The sequence below is a fragment of the Zonotrichia leucophrys genome, chromosome 3 (assembly GCF_028769735.1).
Source record: "Zonotrichia leucophrys gambelii isolate GWCS_2022_RI chromosome 3, RI_Zleu_2.0, whole genome shotgun sequence".
Classification (NCBI taxonomy): domain Eukaryota; kingdom Metazoa; phylum Chordata; class Aves; order Passeriformes; family Passerellidae; genus Zonotrichia; species Zonotrichia leucophrys.
The window spans coordinates 80,804,150-80,821,120 of NC_088172.1; the positions used below are offsets into that span (position 1 = coordinate 80,804,150).

At 38.9% G+C, this 16,971-nt stretch overlaps 1 protein-coding gene across 1 annotated transcript; it reads left to right on the forward strand.

Moving 5' to 3' along the window:
* Positions 1-386: 386 nt before the first annotated feature.
* Positions 387-16,677, forward strand: ABCG5 (ATP binding cassette subfamily G member 5). Its single transcript, XM_064708982.1, has 12 exons — positions 387-509; positions 959-1,095; positions 1,311-1,409; positions 2,408-2,540; positions 3,885-4,024; positions 5,285-5,414; positions 7,981-8,194; positions 8,443-8,648; positions 9,470-9,608; positions 12,647-12,832; positions 14,473-14,585; positions 15,691-16,677. The coding sequence occupies exons 1-12, from the start codon at positions 488-490 to the stop codon at positions 15,873-15,875; spliced, it is 1,704 nt and encodes a 567-aa protein (XP_064565052.1). The 5' UTR covers positions 387-487; the 3' UTR covers positions 15,876-16,677.
* The last annotated feature ends 294 nt before the right edge of the window (positions 16,678-16,971 follow it).

Consider the following 16,971-nt stretch of genomic DNA (forward strand, 5'->3'; position numbering starts at 1 on the left):
TCCAAAAGTGCCCTTTCCCAGTGCCTTTCTTGCCAGGGGGATAACACGAGGCCCTAAGGAAAGGGACGGGTGGATTAACCCTGGCAAACATCATCAGCAAATAAAGCCACAGTTCATGGTTGCCCTTTTGGTTGTAGTCCAAAAGCTTTTTAGCAATCATTCTGAAAATCGTGCTCAGATCTCATTTTATCTTCCAGGTAATGCCAAAGTTGAAGCCTTAGGAGGGGAAAGGACAAGGGGGAAAAGACTTTAATTTTTATTTTCCCATATTTTAAAGTCCTTGCAGCTCCCATCCCACATGCAAGTAGCCATGAACCATTCACTTGATTTATGCAAAATTTTTACGTATTCTCTCTCTAATTGTTTTATTGGTGTTTGTTTTCCAAGAGAGCGTGTTGGCCCGTGGTGGAACTTTTCTTTATATTGTAAAAAATGGACCCGGCAAATACTTAAGGATGTTTCATTTCACATAGAAAGTGGCCAGATTATGGGGATCTTAGGAAATTCTGGTAAGTTGTTCCAGTACTTTAAACAAAATAAGATCACAGTTAATACTGGTGACTTCCATAGTGACATGCATGTGACTGAGGTCTGTGTTTTAAATAAAGAAATTGTGGCTGATTTTAACTTCTGCTTTGTAAAAATGGTGCTTGGTTTTCAGAGTTCAGTCTTCTGTCATCTAACTAACAATTATAACTTCAATAACAGACAAGGTTACTTCAAAACTCAAATGTTTCACTGCAGAGTGTGAATTTTTTATTATTTAAATGCTAATTTGTATTCCAATTTTCCTATTTAGTTTCCCTGAATTAGCTGCATTTGCAGGCCCTATTATTTTAAAGTTATTGAGGAAAAAATCCAACTTTGTACTTTTTGGGTGTGTCCGTCCAAGTCAGGCTACCACTCTTGGAATCATAAAATTCATCTCGGCACATGATTAATTTCTTTTGTTTGAAAGGATCTGGAAAAACAACACTTCTGGATGCAATATCAGGCAGACTGGGACATAAAGACAACTTCTTTGGTGAAGTGTATGTGAATGGGCGTCACCTGAAGAGGGAGCAGTTCAGAGATTGCTTCTCTTACGTGCCACAGGTTGATTTCTACATTTATCTTTTGTGTTCTGTGCTTCCTTTTGTGTAAAAAAAAATTGCTAGCGTAATGGAGTAGTGTAATGTGAATGTGGTTTTACAAGGAAATTTGGGACAGATCAGTTAATAAGCTGTATGAATGGTTAGGCTTGCATGAAGAGGGACAAAATTTTAATTACTACAGAACTAACTCCTTCTTCCTCTTCACTTTTTTTTCAGAATGACACTTTGTTAAGCTTTCTCACTGTACAGGAGTCTTTGACCTACACAGCTTTACTAACTCTTAAGAAATACTCCAACAGCTCCATCGAAAAGAAGGTTTGTATTTTACAGTCTTCCACCAGAAAGTCATACAGGATGTCATGTAGTGTTTTCACCTGCAGCACTTTCCATCCATGGCTGTGTTTTATGTTTATGAGGTTTTGCTAATCCTCATTCTTCAAATGGGTAGAAATACCCGTGCTGAGGGGTGGAACACAAGCTTTCTGGTGCTCCCACCTCTCCAAGGGGCTTGTGCTGGTGCCCCAGGACACCCCCATTATGGTGGGACAGAACTCCCACCCCAAGCTGAAGCAGTTACCCCTGCAGGAGATGCTGGTCCTGGTATTGAGGTCAGTTCCCCTTCCCCAGGGGGAGCCTCAGTTCTCTGGGGTATTTTGGCCCATGTGTGCTGGCAGTTCTCATGGACAGCACGACTGATTCTGGCACCACTCTGTCTCCTGTAGGATATCTCTCATAACCACAACAGCTCAAAAAAGCACTGGTCTGCTAAACCTCCTACAAGCTACTTCCTTGATGAAATCAGTGTGTTTTGGATTTACTTAAAGGACTCTTTTGAATTCTGTTTAAAGTAAAACTGGATATTCCTGACCAGAGGGTCTTGCTTTCTGTCTTCTCTCTTCCCCAGTCTCCCACTCAGTACTTTATACTTTCCCAGAATTGATGTGCTTCCTGCTCCCTGGTTTTGGAAGCCAGAGCCCATTATGCTCCATACCTTAACTTCTAGTTACCTCTGAACTCTTAATCTCTTAGTGTCAAGTGAGGCTAAAATTGACTCATTTCAAAATACATTGAAATAAAATTTTAAAAAATAATAATTTAAATAATGTATTAAAAATAATCAAATAGAAATTAGGCCCGATACCGTGCAACTAGAATGGATGCATGCAGGATATTGGTAAAGCTGTAACTTAAAATTATGTCATTTTTTTTCTGTTTTTTTTTTTGCCATTGCACACAGGTATCCTTTGTGGATTATCTCTTAGTTTTGCTTTGAATTTGCTTTCAATTGCTTTGAAATTGCAATTATTTTTTAGGTAGATGCAGTTATGACTGAGCTGAGTCTCGGCCACATTGCTGACAAAATAATTGGAAGCCGGAATGTTGTAGGAATTTCTGGGGGTGAGAGGCGTCGGGTATCAGTTGCAGCCCAGCTTTTACAAGATCCCAGTAAGTACCACTGCATGCATTCTCAAAATAAAGCAAGGCTGTGTCACTGTGCTCCTACCACAGGCCCCTGTAAACCACTTTAAAATACAAAAGCATCTGCATTCTTTAATTCAGCAGAAGCCAGTCTGGTGATGACAGGAAAGAATAAGCAGTTACTGAGGTCAGCCACTGATCTGTTAGTTGATCAGTTGGAAAACAGACAAATTAAAAATCTTAAGGACTGAACATAGGTTTAGACTTGGATTTATCCATTTTAAGTCTTTCTGGGTTCACCCTTCCCAAATGTTGCCTGTGGTCCATTTATTTATCATTTTTGAGTACATTAGAGCCATACATGTGCAAGCACTGAGCCTTGTAGTGGAGTAGCTGCCCTTCATCTATGTATGTGTGAGTGCCGTGTATATTCCAGTGCCAAAAAAATTCCAGTGAAAGGAAATCAAAGCTGAGTAACTATGGAAGGATTATCCATGGGAAAAATTTTGTCAGTTTTGAGAGAGTTTCTTGAAGGTGCCAGAATCTCACAGAGTGAACGTACAGCATGTATTTATTGGATGCTGGAGTCCTTGTGGCTATGTGGATGTGCTACAATTGCATATTAGGCAGGAGGGACTGAAATAGCACGAGGTACATGCTTGCTGCTGGTGACTCCTGGGGTGTGATTGCTGCTTAGGAGCTCACTCAACTCTACAGTAAACACTCTAGTAATTCTGTGTAGATAAACCTGGAGTGAAAACTCTCCTCCCCTCGTACCCTGACCAAGGTTGGATTGCCCTCTTGTGTGCTATGTGTCATCTCTATAAAAATAATGGATTTGATGATAAGTTTTTTCCATTTCATGTACAATAAAATAATAAAGAAAAGGCAGTAACATCTGCTTCAATCTATGGAATTGCATCTGCTGTGTTTTAACAATTCTTGGTTTGTTCATAACAAATTCTATTTGTATATAAGTATTTAATTCAGAATATATAAATCCTAGCTAATTTTGTTGCTTATGTTTACAATTTTGTAAATGCTGAAATTTATCATTATTGTTCTTGAAAGCAGATGTATGCATCAAAACTATCTTGGTAATTTTCAGATTTCACATGAATTTAAAAGAAGTATTATGCTCTGAAGTATTTTTTAATGTCCTTATTCCTAGTTATTGAAACAGAACCACTGAAACTAAATAAAACTGAAAGATCCTGTCATGGCAATATCTGTATATACCCTGCTTTATGTGTGGAACTTCACCTACCAAGTAATTTCTATGTTATTTGCCAAATTAGCTTTAAGGGCAGAAGCTATGCCATTTGCTCCTCATTTACCTGAATTTTAAAGCTATTCCTTGTCATTTAACAGAGGTGATGCTACTTGATGAACCAACCACAGGGCTGGACTGCCTGACTGCAAACCAGCTTGTCTTGCTTCTCTCAGAGCTTGCACACAGAGACAGGATTGTGATCCTTACAATCCATCAGCCTCGCTCAGAACTTTTCAGGGTAGGTGATACCTACTCACTATTGGCTTTTCCACCTGACCTTTTAGTACTTAGGTTCTTTTCTGGATGGAAGTACAAGACCCACCATAGCTGCTTCTTTTCCCTTCCTTTGCTTAATTAGAGGCTTCTCTTGAACTTTGCAACTCTGGCCTTGACCCAGTCACAGGGCCCTTAGCACACGTTGCCTTGTGAATAGTGTGGAGTCTGACTGTGTGCGTAACGCTTGTGTTGTGCAGCTGCCCAAACCAAACCCAGTGGGAGAAGTCATGGCAAGGCATGTGGGTACACCTTGGTACAACCTTGGCTGTGTGGTAGGCCAGTCCTGCCATGCAGGGTATGTGCTGGGGAAAGCATTTCTCTCTTCCCATTACTGTTTCTCACTTTGCTCTTATCCACCACCTGCCACATGAATGCACAACTCCTCTCCCCTGGCTGACTGAATGGAGTGTAAATGGCTGTGGAGCCAGAGGGGAGCAACAGTGTTTTTCTGGACTGAAAGCAGCCCTGGTGTCTTGAGACTATGGATTGATTATAGCTGGTGGGAATCTTGTCCTGACAAATGTTCACTTGAGAGCAGTGCTGTTAGAGTCCTTAAGCACTTCAGGATAACCTTGCCAACAGTTTGGGGGTTTTACAGACTGGGGCCATCAAGCACCAAAGGGGTCAGTCAGTAAGTGAAGGTGCATTAGGAGTGAAGTCAGAAAGCCACATCTCTCTTTGTGGATTACCTCTGTATGCTGTTGTCATTGACAGTTTGGAGAACCACTAGAGCTTAAAGATATGTCATTTTGCATAACCACCAGTGAGAGGAGTGAAAGAAAGGACAAATGTCTTTTGGGAGAAATACAGTAAGGAAGTTTGAATGTGTCAAAACTATTTTTCCCATCAAAGCATTTCTATTACCAAGACAGTAGCTGGACTCAAGAATGAATGCACTCCTGATCTGATCACTGTGGTGACTGGTGGCAGGACCTGAGGGAATAGCCTGAAATGTGACAGGGGAGGTTTAGGTTGGATCTTAGGAAAAGATTTTACACAGACGGTGGTTGGGAACTGGCTCCGCAGGGAAGTGGCCACAGCACCAAGTCTGACAGAGTTCAAGAAGCTTTTGGACAATGCTCTCAGGCCCATGGTGTGATTCTTGGGTGTCTTATGCAGGGCCAGGAGTTGGACTCAAGATGATCCTGATGGGTTCCTTCCAAGTCAGCATATTCTCTGATTCTTAGTACATACTGCTAATATATTCATTTTCCCCCAACAGTTATTTGATAAAATAGCCATCATGAGCTTTGGAGAAATGGTTTTCTGTGGGAGCCCTATGGAAATGATCTCATTTTTCAGTGACTGTGGCTATTCTTGTCCTGAACAATCAAACCCTTTTGACTTCTATGGTAAGTTTGTCTAAGTTGTTTTGGTAAAACAATTTGGTTTTTTCCCCAAGTTAAAGTTTTTCCAGAGATAGAAATGTATTTGAATTCTGCTCTAACTTTTTAATTGTTTTCAGCTCAGAGAGGGGGCTGCTCCCATGTCATTCCTAATGACTCCATCAAATAGCCATATTTGCAGTAAAGGAGTAAACTACCACTAAAAAAAGAATCTCAGCTTCATGAAACCTGTGGATTCCTGATGGCATTTCGCTATGGCTGTGCACTGGATGTTGGAAAATTATTTTGATTCCAAAATTGTGGAAAATCCCATGCTGCTCCAGACTCTGTGATGCCAAGCAACTTAAAAGTGTTGTGTGGAGGGAAGGATGTAGAATAAACACGGGATGACTTGAGGCATCAATTTCCAGCAATTCTAAGTTTGAGCTTTCTGAAAGTCTTGGGAAGTTGCTAATGCCAGGGTGGACAACTGAAACAGAATGGGTGCTTCAGGACATGATGATGGCAAGATGATTATGGCTGTTGGCATAAGCTGGAGAGTATTGTTTTACTAATTCAGGATGAAAAAAAAGGGTCAGCAGGAGACTTTGGAAATGAGACTTGGTTTTGCTGCAGGACATCCATGTCTCTCATCCATACAGGCACAGGTTTGAGGAGAATGTGGATGTGTTTGTATGAGTACAGGTGTGCAGCCATGTACATAACTCTATTTAAATCCATCATGTTAGGTTAATTTCTGGCAGTACTAGCTGAGCACTAACCAGAGAATTTGGCCAATTCAAAAAGCTGCATTCAGAGCAGGCAGTGTTTTCCTATTGTCTACATGGCATTCTTAACTCAGTGAGAAGAGAGGATGGTTGTTGACATGAAGCTGGAATGGGATAAAGCTGAAAATACAGGTATGACAGTGAGGATAATTTTGCCTTCATGAATTTGAATAGTCTTGAAAAGCAGAGATGATTTGAGATTTAGACCCACTTTTAAAAAAGCTTGGTAAAGAAGTACTGCATTCTTCAAATGTCAACCTTTGAATGTGACAAGAAAGGAAAAAAATACAGATTAGAGCAAAGAATCATCAGAATATTTAGTCTTTTGAAAATTGGTAGTTTATATTTTTTTTGTGTGATTTGATGTGAATGAAGGGACAGATTCTGATATCATTTACACCAGCAACAGAGGAAAATATATCCTATGTATTGAGTGTGGATTATATTGCTGAACTGTCACATGTTTGTAAAAAGTACTAATGCATGGTAGGTGTTAGTTGGTTGGTCTAGTTAGTAGTCAGTCTTACAATTCTTTTATAGCACACCCAGTTGCCATTTATTTCCTGTGTGACTTCCAGCAAGTCACACTGGCCAAGTTTCAGAAAGTGTTTCTGCATTTCAGATGTTCACATTTGTAAAAGCAAAGGCTTCATTTTGGATGTGTTTACCATTAAAGACAATTCTGCTGAATTCCAGCTTTTAGAACACCAGGGAACTATTCATAAACCTAATTCAGATTTTGAGGAAACTTAAGAATCTTGGACAAGACCTCCTTTTGTTGAATTTACATTTTGAAGTTGAACAGAGCATTGCAAAACTGAAATCTAAAGATGAGAGAAACCTTAGGAATAAATAACTGATGAAGACCTCTTAGCAGATGTAGAAGAGTAATATAAAATTGGGCAAGAACAAATATTGCTGAGAACAACAATCCAGCTTTCAAAACCTTGGCTAATTCATTGCTGTTAGGGAAAAGGGAAATTTCTAAGGCTTTTTAGCACTATTACTGAATCTGTGTGACTTGTAAAAATGGAGCACACAAATTTCCCATCTGCCAGCAAAAGAATTGCTGGTGCCAGGAGTATGTTTAGGTGGGCTTATTAGAAAGGAACATTAACTCTGTGAAATAGTTACCTTTCCTGAGTTCCATGGCAGTCAGTATTACTTCTTTCAGCTTGGGCTGAGCCTGGTAGGGGAATTTGGCCAGCTGAACATCCTCTAACTTCACATTAAAAGTATGTCTGCAAAGGAGGTAGGTGAAACCCAGTGCAACAATGCATTAGCAGCTCAAGGAGAGAAGAGCAATGTCTCTACAGTGTGAGTTCACACTAAGCAAAAAATGCAGCTCCATAGTTAGGGAGGAGTGGGCAGAGGACAAGGGGGAGCCGTGGAGCCACGTCTGAGCATCTGCCTGAAAACCTGAGAAATATGTGACCAGATAAATCATCTCTTCATCTTCAGGAATCTTCATCCTCTGGTGCTTTGTCTTGCTCTCTGCAACTCTGTTCTGTGCGAGGAGAGTGCTAAAGGTCTGACCAGCACAGTGCTTGGGCCTTGCATTTCCAGATTAAGGATCTGAACTGCAGGGTCCTACAGAGGTCACAAACCACAGATTTCTTGTGGCTGCAGTTAATTAATTCCTACTGCATCTTAACAGAAGGGAGAGACAAGCCTTGAATACTTTAAATTGACCTTTTCATCTTTGCATATTTTAGAATGGATGCAAGAATAAGTTAGTTGCACAGGGAAAAAGGTATGAAGGGAAGGTGATGTGGATATAGAGTAAAAGCTTTGTCATTTTACAGTGGATCTGACATCTGTGGACACCCGAAGCAAGGAACATGAACTTGAAACCTACAGTAGAGTTCAGGAATTTGTATCAGCCTATAGAAACTCAGAGATCTTTAGCAAAGTACTGGCAGCCATTGAAAAAACAAAGTACATGAAGGAGCTGCCACCAATACCATTCAAAAACAAAGACTCACCCAATTGCTTTGAGCAAATACTGATTCTTTTACGGTAAGACTTCCCCTGCCCCCCTTTTTGAAGCAAATATTTTTTCCTTCTCCACTAATCTTTGAGGTTTCCCCTCCATGTATAGATGCACTTCCTTGGTTATTTGATCTCCCACTGTACTTGTCCCTTGTCTTGTTTAATATATTGGCTCTTTGTGGGCACTGTGTGTCTAAGATTTGTTCAAAGCTGAATACCCTACCAACATGTGTTCAGCTGTCGTTAGCAAGCCTTTTATTGTTGTTTTGTTTCAGGAGAACAACGAGAAATCTCTCCAGAGATAAGATAGGCATCATCATGCGCCTCCTGCAGAACCTGCTGTTCGGCTTGTTTGTAGCCGTTTTCCTTCTTAGGCTCGGCAATGACCTGACCCAGGGAGCCGTGCAGGACCGGGTGGGGCTTGTCTACCAGTGTGTGAGTGCCCCCCCCTACACAGGGATGCTCAATGCTGTGGCCCTGTGTGAGTGTCTGTCTGTCCTGTCCTACGTGCAGCAGTGGGTGCTGCTGCCACTCTGCCTTAAATAAGAAAAAGTCTCTTTTGAAGATTGTAATTTAAAGGATCTTCACTGGTCTTAGGTAATGTCAGAGTTGATACAGAAGCACAAAATTCAATGGAATTTAAGGGAATATGCCCTCATCCCTGCCTTTCTTTTTTATAGCTGGCCTGTCTATGAAGGCTTTATTCTAAGCTGTGCAAAAGATTTCCCTGTGTGTAGCACTTTATAGGCAAGACAAAGTCTAGGTCTAGCTAATACCTAAGTGAGCTCAAAACCAGACACATGGAAAAGATGGAAATACAAACCAACTTTGACAGCAATTAAGCATAATTGGATTTATTATGTGATAATTACATTTTTAAAGGATTTTTCTCCTACAGGTGCCATACTGAAAGCAACAGTAATTTCTTTTTACAGCCCTAAAACTGTTTTACTCATGTAGAGACCATACACTGCTGTCGTCAGCTTGAAATCAGAGTGCCTCAATAAATTGACCAGTGACAGAGGTTTTCTCATGTCCTTAATTTGTATATGCACAAAAAAAGAAGGCTGTCCTGCATGCTGATAAGTTAGGCCTCTTTCATTAAACCTACCAATGTTTGCAATCTGCAGGGAGCATACTTTGCATTTACAGTGAAGGAAAAAGGGATCAGAGTAATTTATGCAAAATGTTTGTGATATATTCTCAAAGTTGTCCCTGTGCTTCAGATCATTTCTGCTAGCAACAAGTCTTGCTCTTTCTGTTTAATGATAATTTACTTCATTTCTTATATATTTAATTCAGTCCCAGCTCTACGTGCTATCAGTGACCAAGAAAGTAAAGATGGCCTGTATAAGAAATGGCAAATGCTTGTGGCCTATATAGTCCATTTCCTGCCCTTCAGTGTCATCAGTGTGGCCATTTTCAGCACCTTCATATACTGGTAAGCATGTGGACCATCTGTTGGGTTGTCTTTTTGTTTTTGTTACCAGTGTCAGTTAACATGTCAGCAAAAGGCCTGCTGGCATGGCTTCCTGCTGTTGTCTCTCAAAATGATTACACAGAAAGCATAAGGAAAGATGACACAAAATTAGCCCTTCTCTTTCAGGCAGAGCTGAAAACACATCCCCAGTAAATAAATTACCAGTTCTTTAGGTAACTTGCAAAGTTTTAATGGACCTGGGAGAGTTATCATACTTTTGTCATATTGAAAGCAGAAAGTGTCATTTTACATTTAGAAATACAGGAAATAAAGAAAACAAACAAACAAAACAAAAACCAAAGCAAAAAAAAAAAAAAACAAAAAAGAAAACCACCAAACAATCAAAAAACCCAAAGAAACCCAAACTAAACGAAAAAACCCCAAATTGAGGATGTCAGCTGTAGGCACATGACAATAACAGAACTTTTATTTCCTAGGATGTTGGGGTTTAGCTACAGCATATGAAAGTGATGAAATCTGGATCCCTTTCTTATACCCTCCAGAGAAAAGGACAAGTTTCTCTCCTTCAATCTTTTTTTTTTTTCTAATGTTGAGAGATATCTAGTGCACCAAAGTTAATTTTAGTTTTCCTGGGACAGTTGCAATCATTTGGCAATCTGTAGTGAAATGTGTACAAGTGATGAGCAGGCTTGGTTTGTGTTGTGGATGTTCTCTGATGACCTGTTCAAAAGTGATAAGTGGATACACCCTGATAAAAGAGCTAAAGTGCAAGAAGAAGCCATTCTGCTGTAGCTGTGCATGTTAGTGCTCTTGATTTCCAGTAAGATGGATGGAAAATGGATAAAGTAGAACCACACAAAATTGCTTGGACTTCTGAAGCAGAATTTCTGCTCAGAGAATTTTGTAGCAATTTTCCCCCATCTAGAAAAACTCAGAAAAAAGGATGACTATTCCCTTTTTCCTTCTGGTTTATAGTAGGCAATGAGGGGTTGTGCTCAATGTTTACTTAATTCTTTCCATTTGAAATCTCAATGAAAAGAGAATATCCCTGAGAGGAAGATTTCTTCTCTTCCAGGTGTGAGGACTTGCATGCATGGGCAGGTTGTTTTCTAGTTTGGTGTGGATATGAAAAGTAGCCTCCTTTATCCCCTTAGCTAACTGGGCTTTTATTTCTGCAAGCTGTCAGTGCTGCCTGCTTAAAGCAGGGCTCCCTGAGAAGCCTTTTTTTCACAGACAGACAGACAGACAGACAGACAGACAGACATGACTGTTCCTTCCACTAAAGCTGTGCTGACCTTCTGTTTGTGACTGGTGCCAAGAAAAGAGCCATTTGGCAAGCAGCTGTCCAGGCTCCATGACTCTCTCAACTCCATAACTAACAGGGAATCGACATGGGCAGAGACTTTGCCCCTGTGTTTTGGTTGGCTCAAACACAACCAACAATAAATAGTGAGGCTCCAGTTAATGGATAATATTTACAGGTGTTATCTTGCCAATATTGCAGTTGTTTGGAAGCCATCAGGGATGTGTCCAAGTGATTTCACAATGCTCTTAACCTCTCAGGGCAAGCAGTTTCTGGATGAAATTTTGGCAGTTGTTATGCAGGACTGAACTTTATGGAATGAACTAACTTTTTGAGAGGCTTTGACAGCCTCTGGCATGTGTTCTTACAAGCCATTTCTTGTAGAGTTTGTGTTTGTGGAGGCAGCCAGTTGGGTCAGGCAGACCCAAACTCTGACCTGACCAGACACAAGGCAGGTTTGGCCAAGTTCAAAGAGGGCCTCTTTTGCAACCAAGTGAAGGTCCTGTCTGAAGATACCTCTGGGAAATCTTCTAACAGTTCACATCATGTTGTTATTCTGTTGCTGTAATATTCTCTATTTGGGCTGTTTCTTTCTTTCTTCTGTTCTGTTCATACCCCAGATTAACTAGCCTGTGTCTCCATACATCTGTGTAAAGTAGAGCAGCTCAGAGGTGATATTTTTCTGGTAGGACTTTGGAAAACTGTTTCTTCTGCACCAATCTGTACTTAAAAGTTGTTAAATACCTGCTACCTCACTGAGTGTTTAATACTCAATGTTCATCCATCTATTTATAAAATATTCTGGTGTTACAAGAAACACTACAGGAAAGCCTATGAAAAAAATGATACTTCTGTTTTAAGACCATATTTGAACATAGTGGATTTTAAAAAAAACCCCATAGGGTCTTGCACTAAGCAACAAAAAAAAAAAAAGAAAATTAAATGTTGAATTTCTGCTTGTGAGCTAAGCAAAGCATGCAGTGTGCATCTAGTGTGAGGCAATTTTAGTATGAGGCATTTTGGAAAAAGAGTAATGTGTCACAGTGTAATAAAGGGTTTTGTCATCTGTCACATACACTATAAGGCTGAATTAAGTTTGTCAAGCAATTGCAGGCTTTTCTTAACTTTTTAATTTTGAGTAAAGATTGAGAGAACTCTTTCCCTTGGGTTAACTAGGGGAAAACTGAGAACAGCATGTTGCATTAAAGAATTAGGAGTATGGGGGAAATTGCTTTGGTGTGAATTACATGGGTGGTGAATTCAATTAGTTTTTCATTTAATTGAGTATATCCATGCTTATGTTTGCTTGCACATTATCAGAAGTGCAAAATCCCATCTGTTAATTACCTGCATAAAGATGTTCTTTAAATATGTGACTTACACGAATGACTCCCACTGCAAAGACTTTACAAGAAGCAGCAAGTTAGTTTAAGGAATAGAAAAGCCATGGTGATTGTCTTCAAAAAACCTGGGTTTCTACAAGAATTACATCTTTGCATAACCCTCTTCAATCTAGATGGAGAAAACCTCATGTATCTGCACTTACATAGTGATAGTAAGTAGATGTCCTTTGTGTTAAGATTCCAAACAATACACTAAGGATTAAGGCATAAACTCTTCACCTAATGAGCTATAACTGCAAAAAAACCCAAATAGAAACAAAAGTAAAAGCTACTTTTCAAGTTTACTACCCAAACATTGTTTTTTAACTGTTCTTTTGCTCATCTTTGTACAGGACTATAGGATTGTATCCTGATGCTTCCAGATTTGGAATTTTCTTTGCTGTTGTCCTAGCGTCTCACATGATTGGTGAACTGATAACACTTGTTATACTTGGCATGGTTCAAGATCCAAATGTAGTCCAGAGTAGCATTGTGCTTCTTAACTCAGCTGGTGTCATAGTGGGAACGGGACTAGTAAGGTAGGAAACAATCTTCCTTTGTTCCAGTGTTGCTGTTAACATTGATGTGGAAGAGCTTCTAGAACAGTTGGTTTTGAAGAAATCCAGTAATGCACAGGTAGCAATGGAAAAGCAAGAGCAGCTGTGCTCCTTCAGAGGCAGAACTATCTGATCTTGTTGGGCCTTGTACTAAACACAAAACCAGACACTTAGTATCTTTAAATATCAACAAAAATATTGAAGATTTCCCCCAGTTTTTGCAAATACATTGAAGATAAAACTGAAAAATTAATATCTATCAGCTCATCTGAATTCTTTTATTGATGCTGACATGATGATGTGAAATGCTGTCCTCATTGAAGGAGCCCACCAAAAATCTGTGTTTCTACATCTTTTAGTAACTGCTGGAACTTATGAAATTAAACACTGGTAATGCTGGTTTAAAAAAGCAATTGCTCTCAAGTATGTTACCAGTATTATTATCCAGTTTAGCCAGTAAACTTTTCAGTCCCTTTTTCTACCGTACAGACTGAAATCTATAAAAATTATTGAGTACTGCAGTAAATATGCAGAAAAATTGTGATCCACTTGCTCTATTACTGTGTAAATAGACGGGTTTGTGTTTTAATTGTGTGAAGTTTGAGCAGTTTCCCCCTTGTATTTGTCAATACTGAAATTACTGAGTTTTTTGAGGGACATACCAGAATAAGTGTGTAGTTGTTAAAAGCAGCTTTCCTAAGATATTGAGCAAGTATGATATGTTTACCTGAGACCCTCCCAATGAAAATGTAGTAAGCCTAACAACACATGGTGTTGTCCTCAAGAAAACCATCTGAATCTTCACAGCTTTGTCTCTTTAAAGTAGATCTCAGCTCATACTTACAATACAAAGCTAGGTTAAGGTCCAATTATTTAGTCCCTGCCTGATTTCAGGAAGATGGGTGTTTATAGTGAAAGACATTTATTCCTGCTACCGTAGTCTAATGCCTTAGTGATAACTTCAAAGCATTAGAGTGGTTTCTGACCTTATTTTACAGCACAGACTTTGCTCATTACTATTATGAATCTTTTTGATTGATCTTCATAAGCAATGAAGGACATTAAAAATAGCATTGAGACTTAGGCTGCTGGGGTTTTTGCCTGTTATTTTTTTGTTGTTGTTGTTGAATTTTAAGTCTTGAAGTTTGTTAGATGCTGAAATTGCCCTGTCTTGTTGAATGTTTCTTCTCCTTATTTTTGCTTCATTTTTGCTTTGTTATTACTGGGGCAATGAATTCCTATTCAGTATTACTTGGTTTTGAAGATGGAGGGAGGGATGATGGTTTCTTACTTGGAAAGCAAGTCATTTTTGCAAGGAAGGTTTATATTGGGTCCTGTCATTTTCAGTTTATCACTGCCATGTGAACAGCAAACAACCATAGAATTCTTTGTGACTGTTCATAAACAAGTCAGGGCTGAATGTTGTGACACTGTACCGAAGTCAGGGACAGCCTTCATGGTTGTCTCATCATTTAGCCCTAAAATTGGACTTTATGTTTGAAAACCTTACAGGTAGAGACAAAAATTGTTTTTGTCACAAGTTACAAACAATGAGAGCTTATTTTAATTTGGGGTCACTTGGTATGTAGCAAAAGCCAGCTTAACTTCTCTGTTTCTTTAAGGACCATTGAAGAAATGCCAAAACCTTTCAAACTACTCAGTTTTCTTACATTTCAAAGATACAGCAGCGAAATCCTTGTAGTCAATGAATTTTATGGCTTAAACTTCACATGTGGTAAGTGTTAAAAAAAAGTCCATTATAAATAATTTTAATGAGATGTTGATGCTAATTTTCCTTCTTTGTACATGTATCCTGATAAAATAAAGGTAACTTTTGAGTTGCTAAAAAGAACTTACTAATTAGTGAAGACTATAATGCCACATCATTAAGCTAGAGCAGAATTTGATTCTTTTGTTCCAGCCATTTTTCATTCTTCCAGTACTTCCATCTTCCTCTTTTTCACCTCTCATCCCCTCTTTGGAGGAATTTTGGAAGCTAAGTTTATTACAGTCTGGAATTATTTTTTTTTGTGCAATATTCACAAATAGAACATCAAGAAAATTGCATAATCTAAGATCAAACATCAGTGGAGGGAGTATTGAGAGGTAACAGCTGACCAAGTATCTCCTCTTAGTACTAGAGAGGCTTCAGTTCAAATGTGTTTCCATGGTATTTACTGAGCAGCTTGGGTGTGTCAGGCTGTGCTTTGCTGCAAAACAAGAGAATCAGTCAGGGTGGCAGGGTTAGGAGCTAATACACATTAGTGGGGTACAACTTACAGCTTGGAACCTACCCTAAGATATTTGGGGTGCTGTAGCCAGGTGTCTGTGCTCCTCTCTAAGGCTGCATATTTTTATCTATTAATCTCTCCTGCATCTCTTTTTTACAAGATCAACAACAGTTAGAAAACAAATCCATGACTCTATTAGTACCAGTGAACACCTCATTTTTAATGTGCCCTTCAGACAGTCACCATTTCTTGCATTTTGGAACCCTCAACACATATGAACACAGTAAGTCTACCACATGGGGCATCTTTGGTTCTTGATGCCACTCCAGATAATGTGTCTGAAAAGCCATAAATCTTTGTTTGGCATGAACAAAAGAGAGAGCTCCTAGTGACCATTTGTTCTTGCCTTCAAAAAGTATGTCATGGATTAACTGCAGAAACACAGGGCTTGTCTGGTTTTATTCCATGGTGATGAGAAATACTGCTGAGGGTACGGTTCTTCATGGAAGTGATGTCAGAAAGAGGTGTATTTAAGGCATGAGTAAGAGACTGGAGTCTGAGTTTTAATTTTACTGATTTACCTGCTGAAGAAATTGTTTCTTTTGACAGGTGAAGGCAACAGTTCCACTGCAAATAATGCTGCATGTGTTCTCTCTCAAGGCGTCGGGTTCATTGAAGAGAACTATCCCGGGGCGTTGTCCCGGTTCACAGCTGATTTCCTCATACTCTATGCTTTCATACCAGTACTTGCCATTATTGCAATTCTGTGCTTCAAATTAAGAGAGAATCACTGACTGACAATGAAAAGGTAGCAATTCCAACAGTCTCTAATAGTATACTTTTTAATATATTATGGTTGAAGGCTTATATTGTTGGATTTTAGATAGAATTTAAATGATTACACGTATAAAAACACATTCATCTTCTCACGTTTGTTTTCACCTTGAAAACCAATGTTCTCTTAAGAGTGTGAATGACTCCTGATATTGGTATTCCCCACCCCTCTCTTCTGGTTGATTTCCAGATCAGCCATAATCAACAGTATTTCATGTTTTAAAGGGCTTTCTGATTTAATTTAGTCAGCTACTGCTGCTAATTTTTAACAATGTAGCAATGGTGCTCTAATTTTTTCCCCACTATTTTATTTTTTAACCACTACTAATAAACTAGTAAATTTACTAGTACTCTACTAGTAAACTACTCTATTTACTAGTAAATAGAGGGGTTCAACTGCTAGTAAATCTCATTTCTAGGATTGTATTTTCAGTCTTATGTCTTGTTTTGATACCGTTTGAGGACTTTGTAGAGAGGAAAGAAACCAAATATGTGTAAAGACAGAATCAAGAACTCACTCCACTTTAATCTTATACACACTATGCAACTGAGGAGTACAGGATCTTGAAGCAGTATAACCAAGTTGGTTTTGCCTTGTAAATGATAGTAAATCAGTGAAGACAGGTTATTTATATCAATTCTTTCTTTTGACTGTCAAGTTCTAATCTTGTTTTGGAAGCAGTTTATGAATTACAAGGAAAAAAATATGTTTGTTTAATAATGTTTTGGTTTTGTTTAATAAAATGTCAATTTCACTAGGGAAAAAGTATGAAAGTTGTTTGTCAGAAGCAATGCTATTTTCATATTTGGAAATTTTTCTCATGGGCCTTTCAAAACTGACAACATAGCAGACACAGAATTCCTAAATTTTGTACCTTATTTTCATGTTCTGTGCAGAAATTAGTTTTTGCAGAGAGATAGAGTTCTCCAAGGACGTAAGTATATTTGTATCTTAAAATTCTGTAATGATATAGCTCGTTTTATATGATAGTTTTGAGATGAGGCAGTTCATAACAAGGAATTTTAAATCCAATCCTCAAGGTAATACAGTGTTTC

Coding starts and splice junctions, on each gene's coding strand:
- ABCG5 (XM_064708982.1), top strand. CDS start 488: ATGGGGATCTTAGGAAATTCTG. Junction 5,415..7,980: donor AAACCCTTTTGACTTCTATG/GTAAGTTTGTCT, acceptor GTCATTTTACAG/TGGATCTGACATCTGTGGAC. Junction 9,609..12,646: donor TTCAGCACCTTCATATACTG/GTAAGCATGTGG, acceptor ATCTTTGTACAG/GACTATAGGATTGTATCCTG.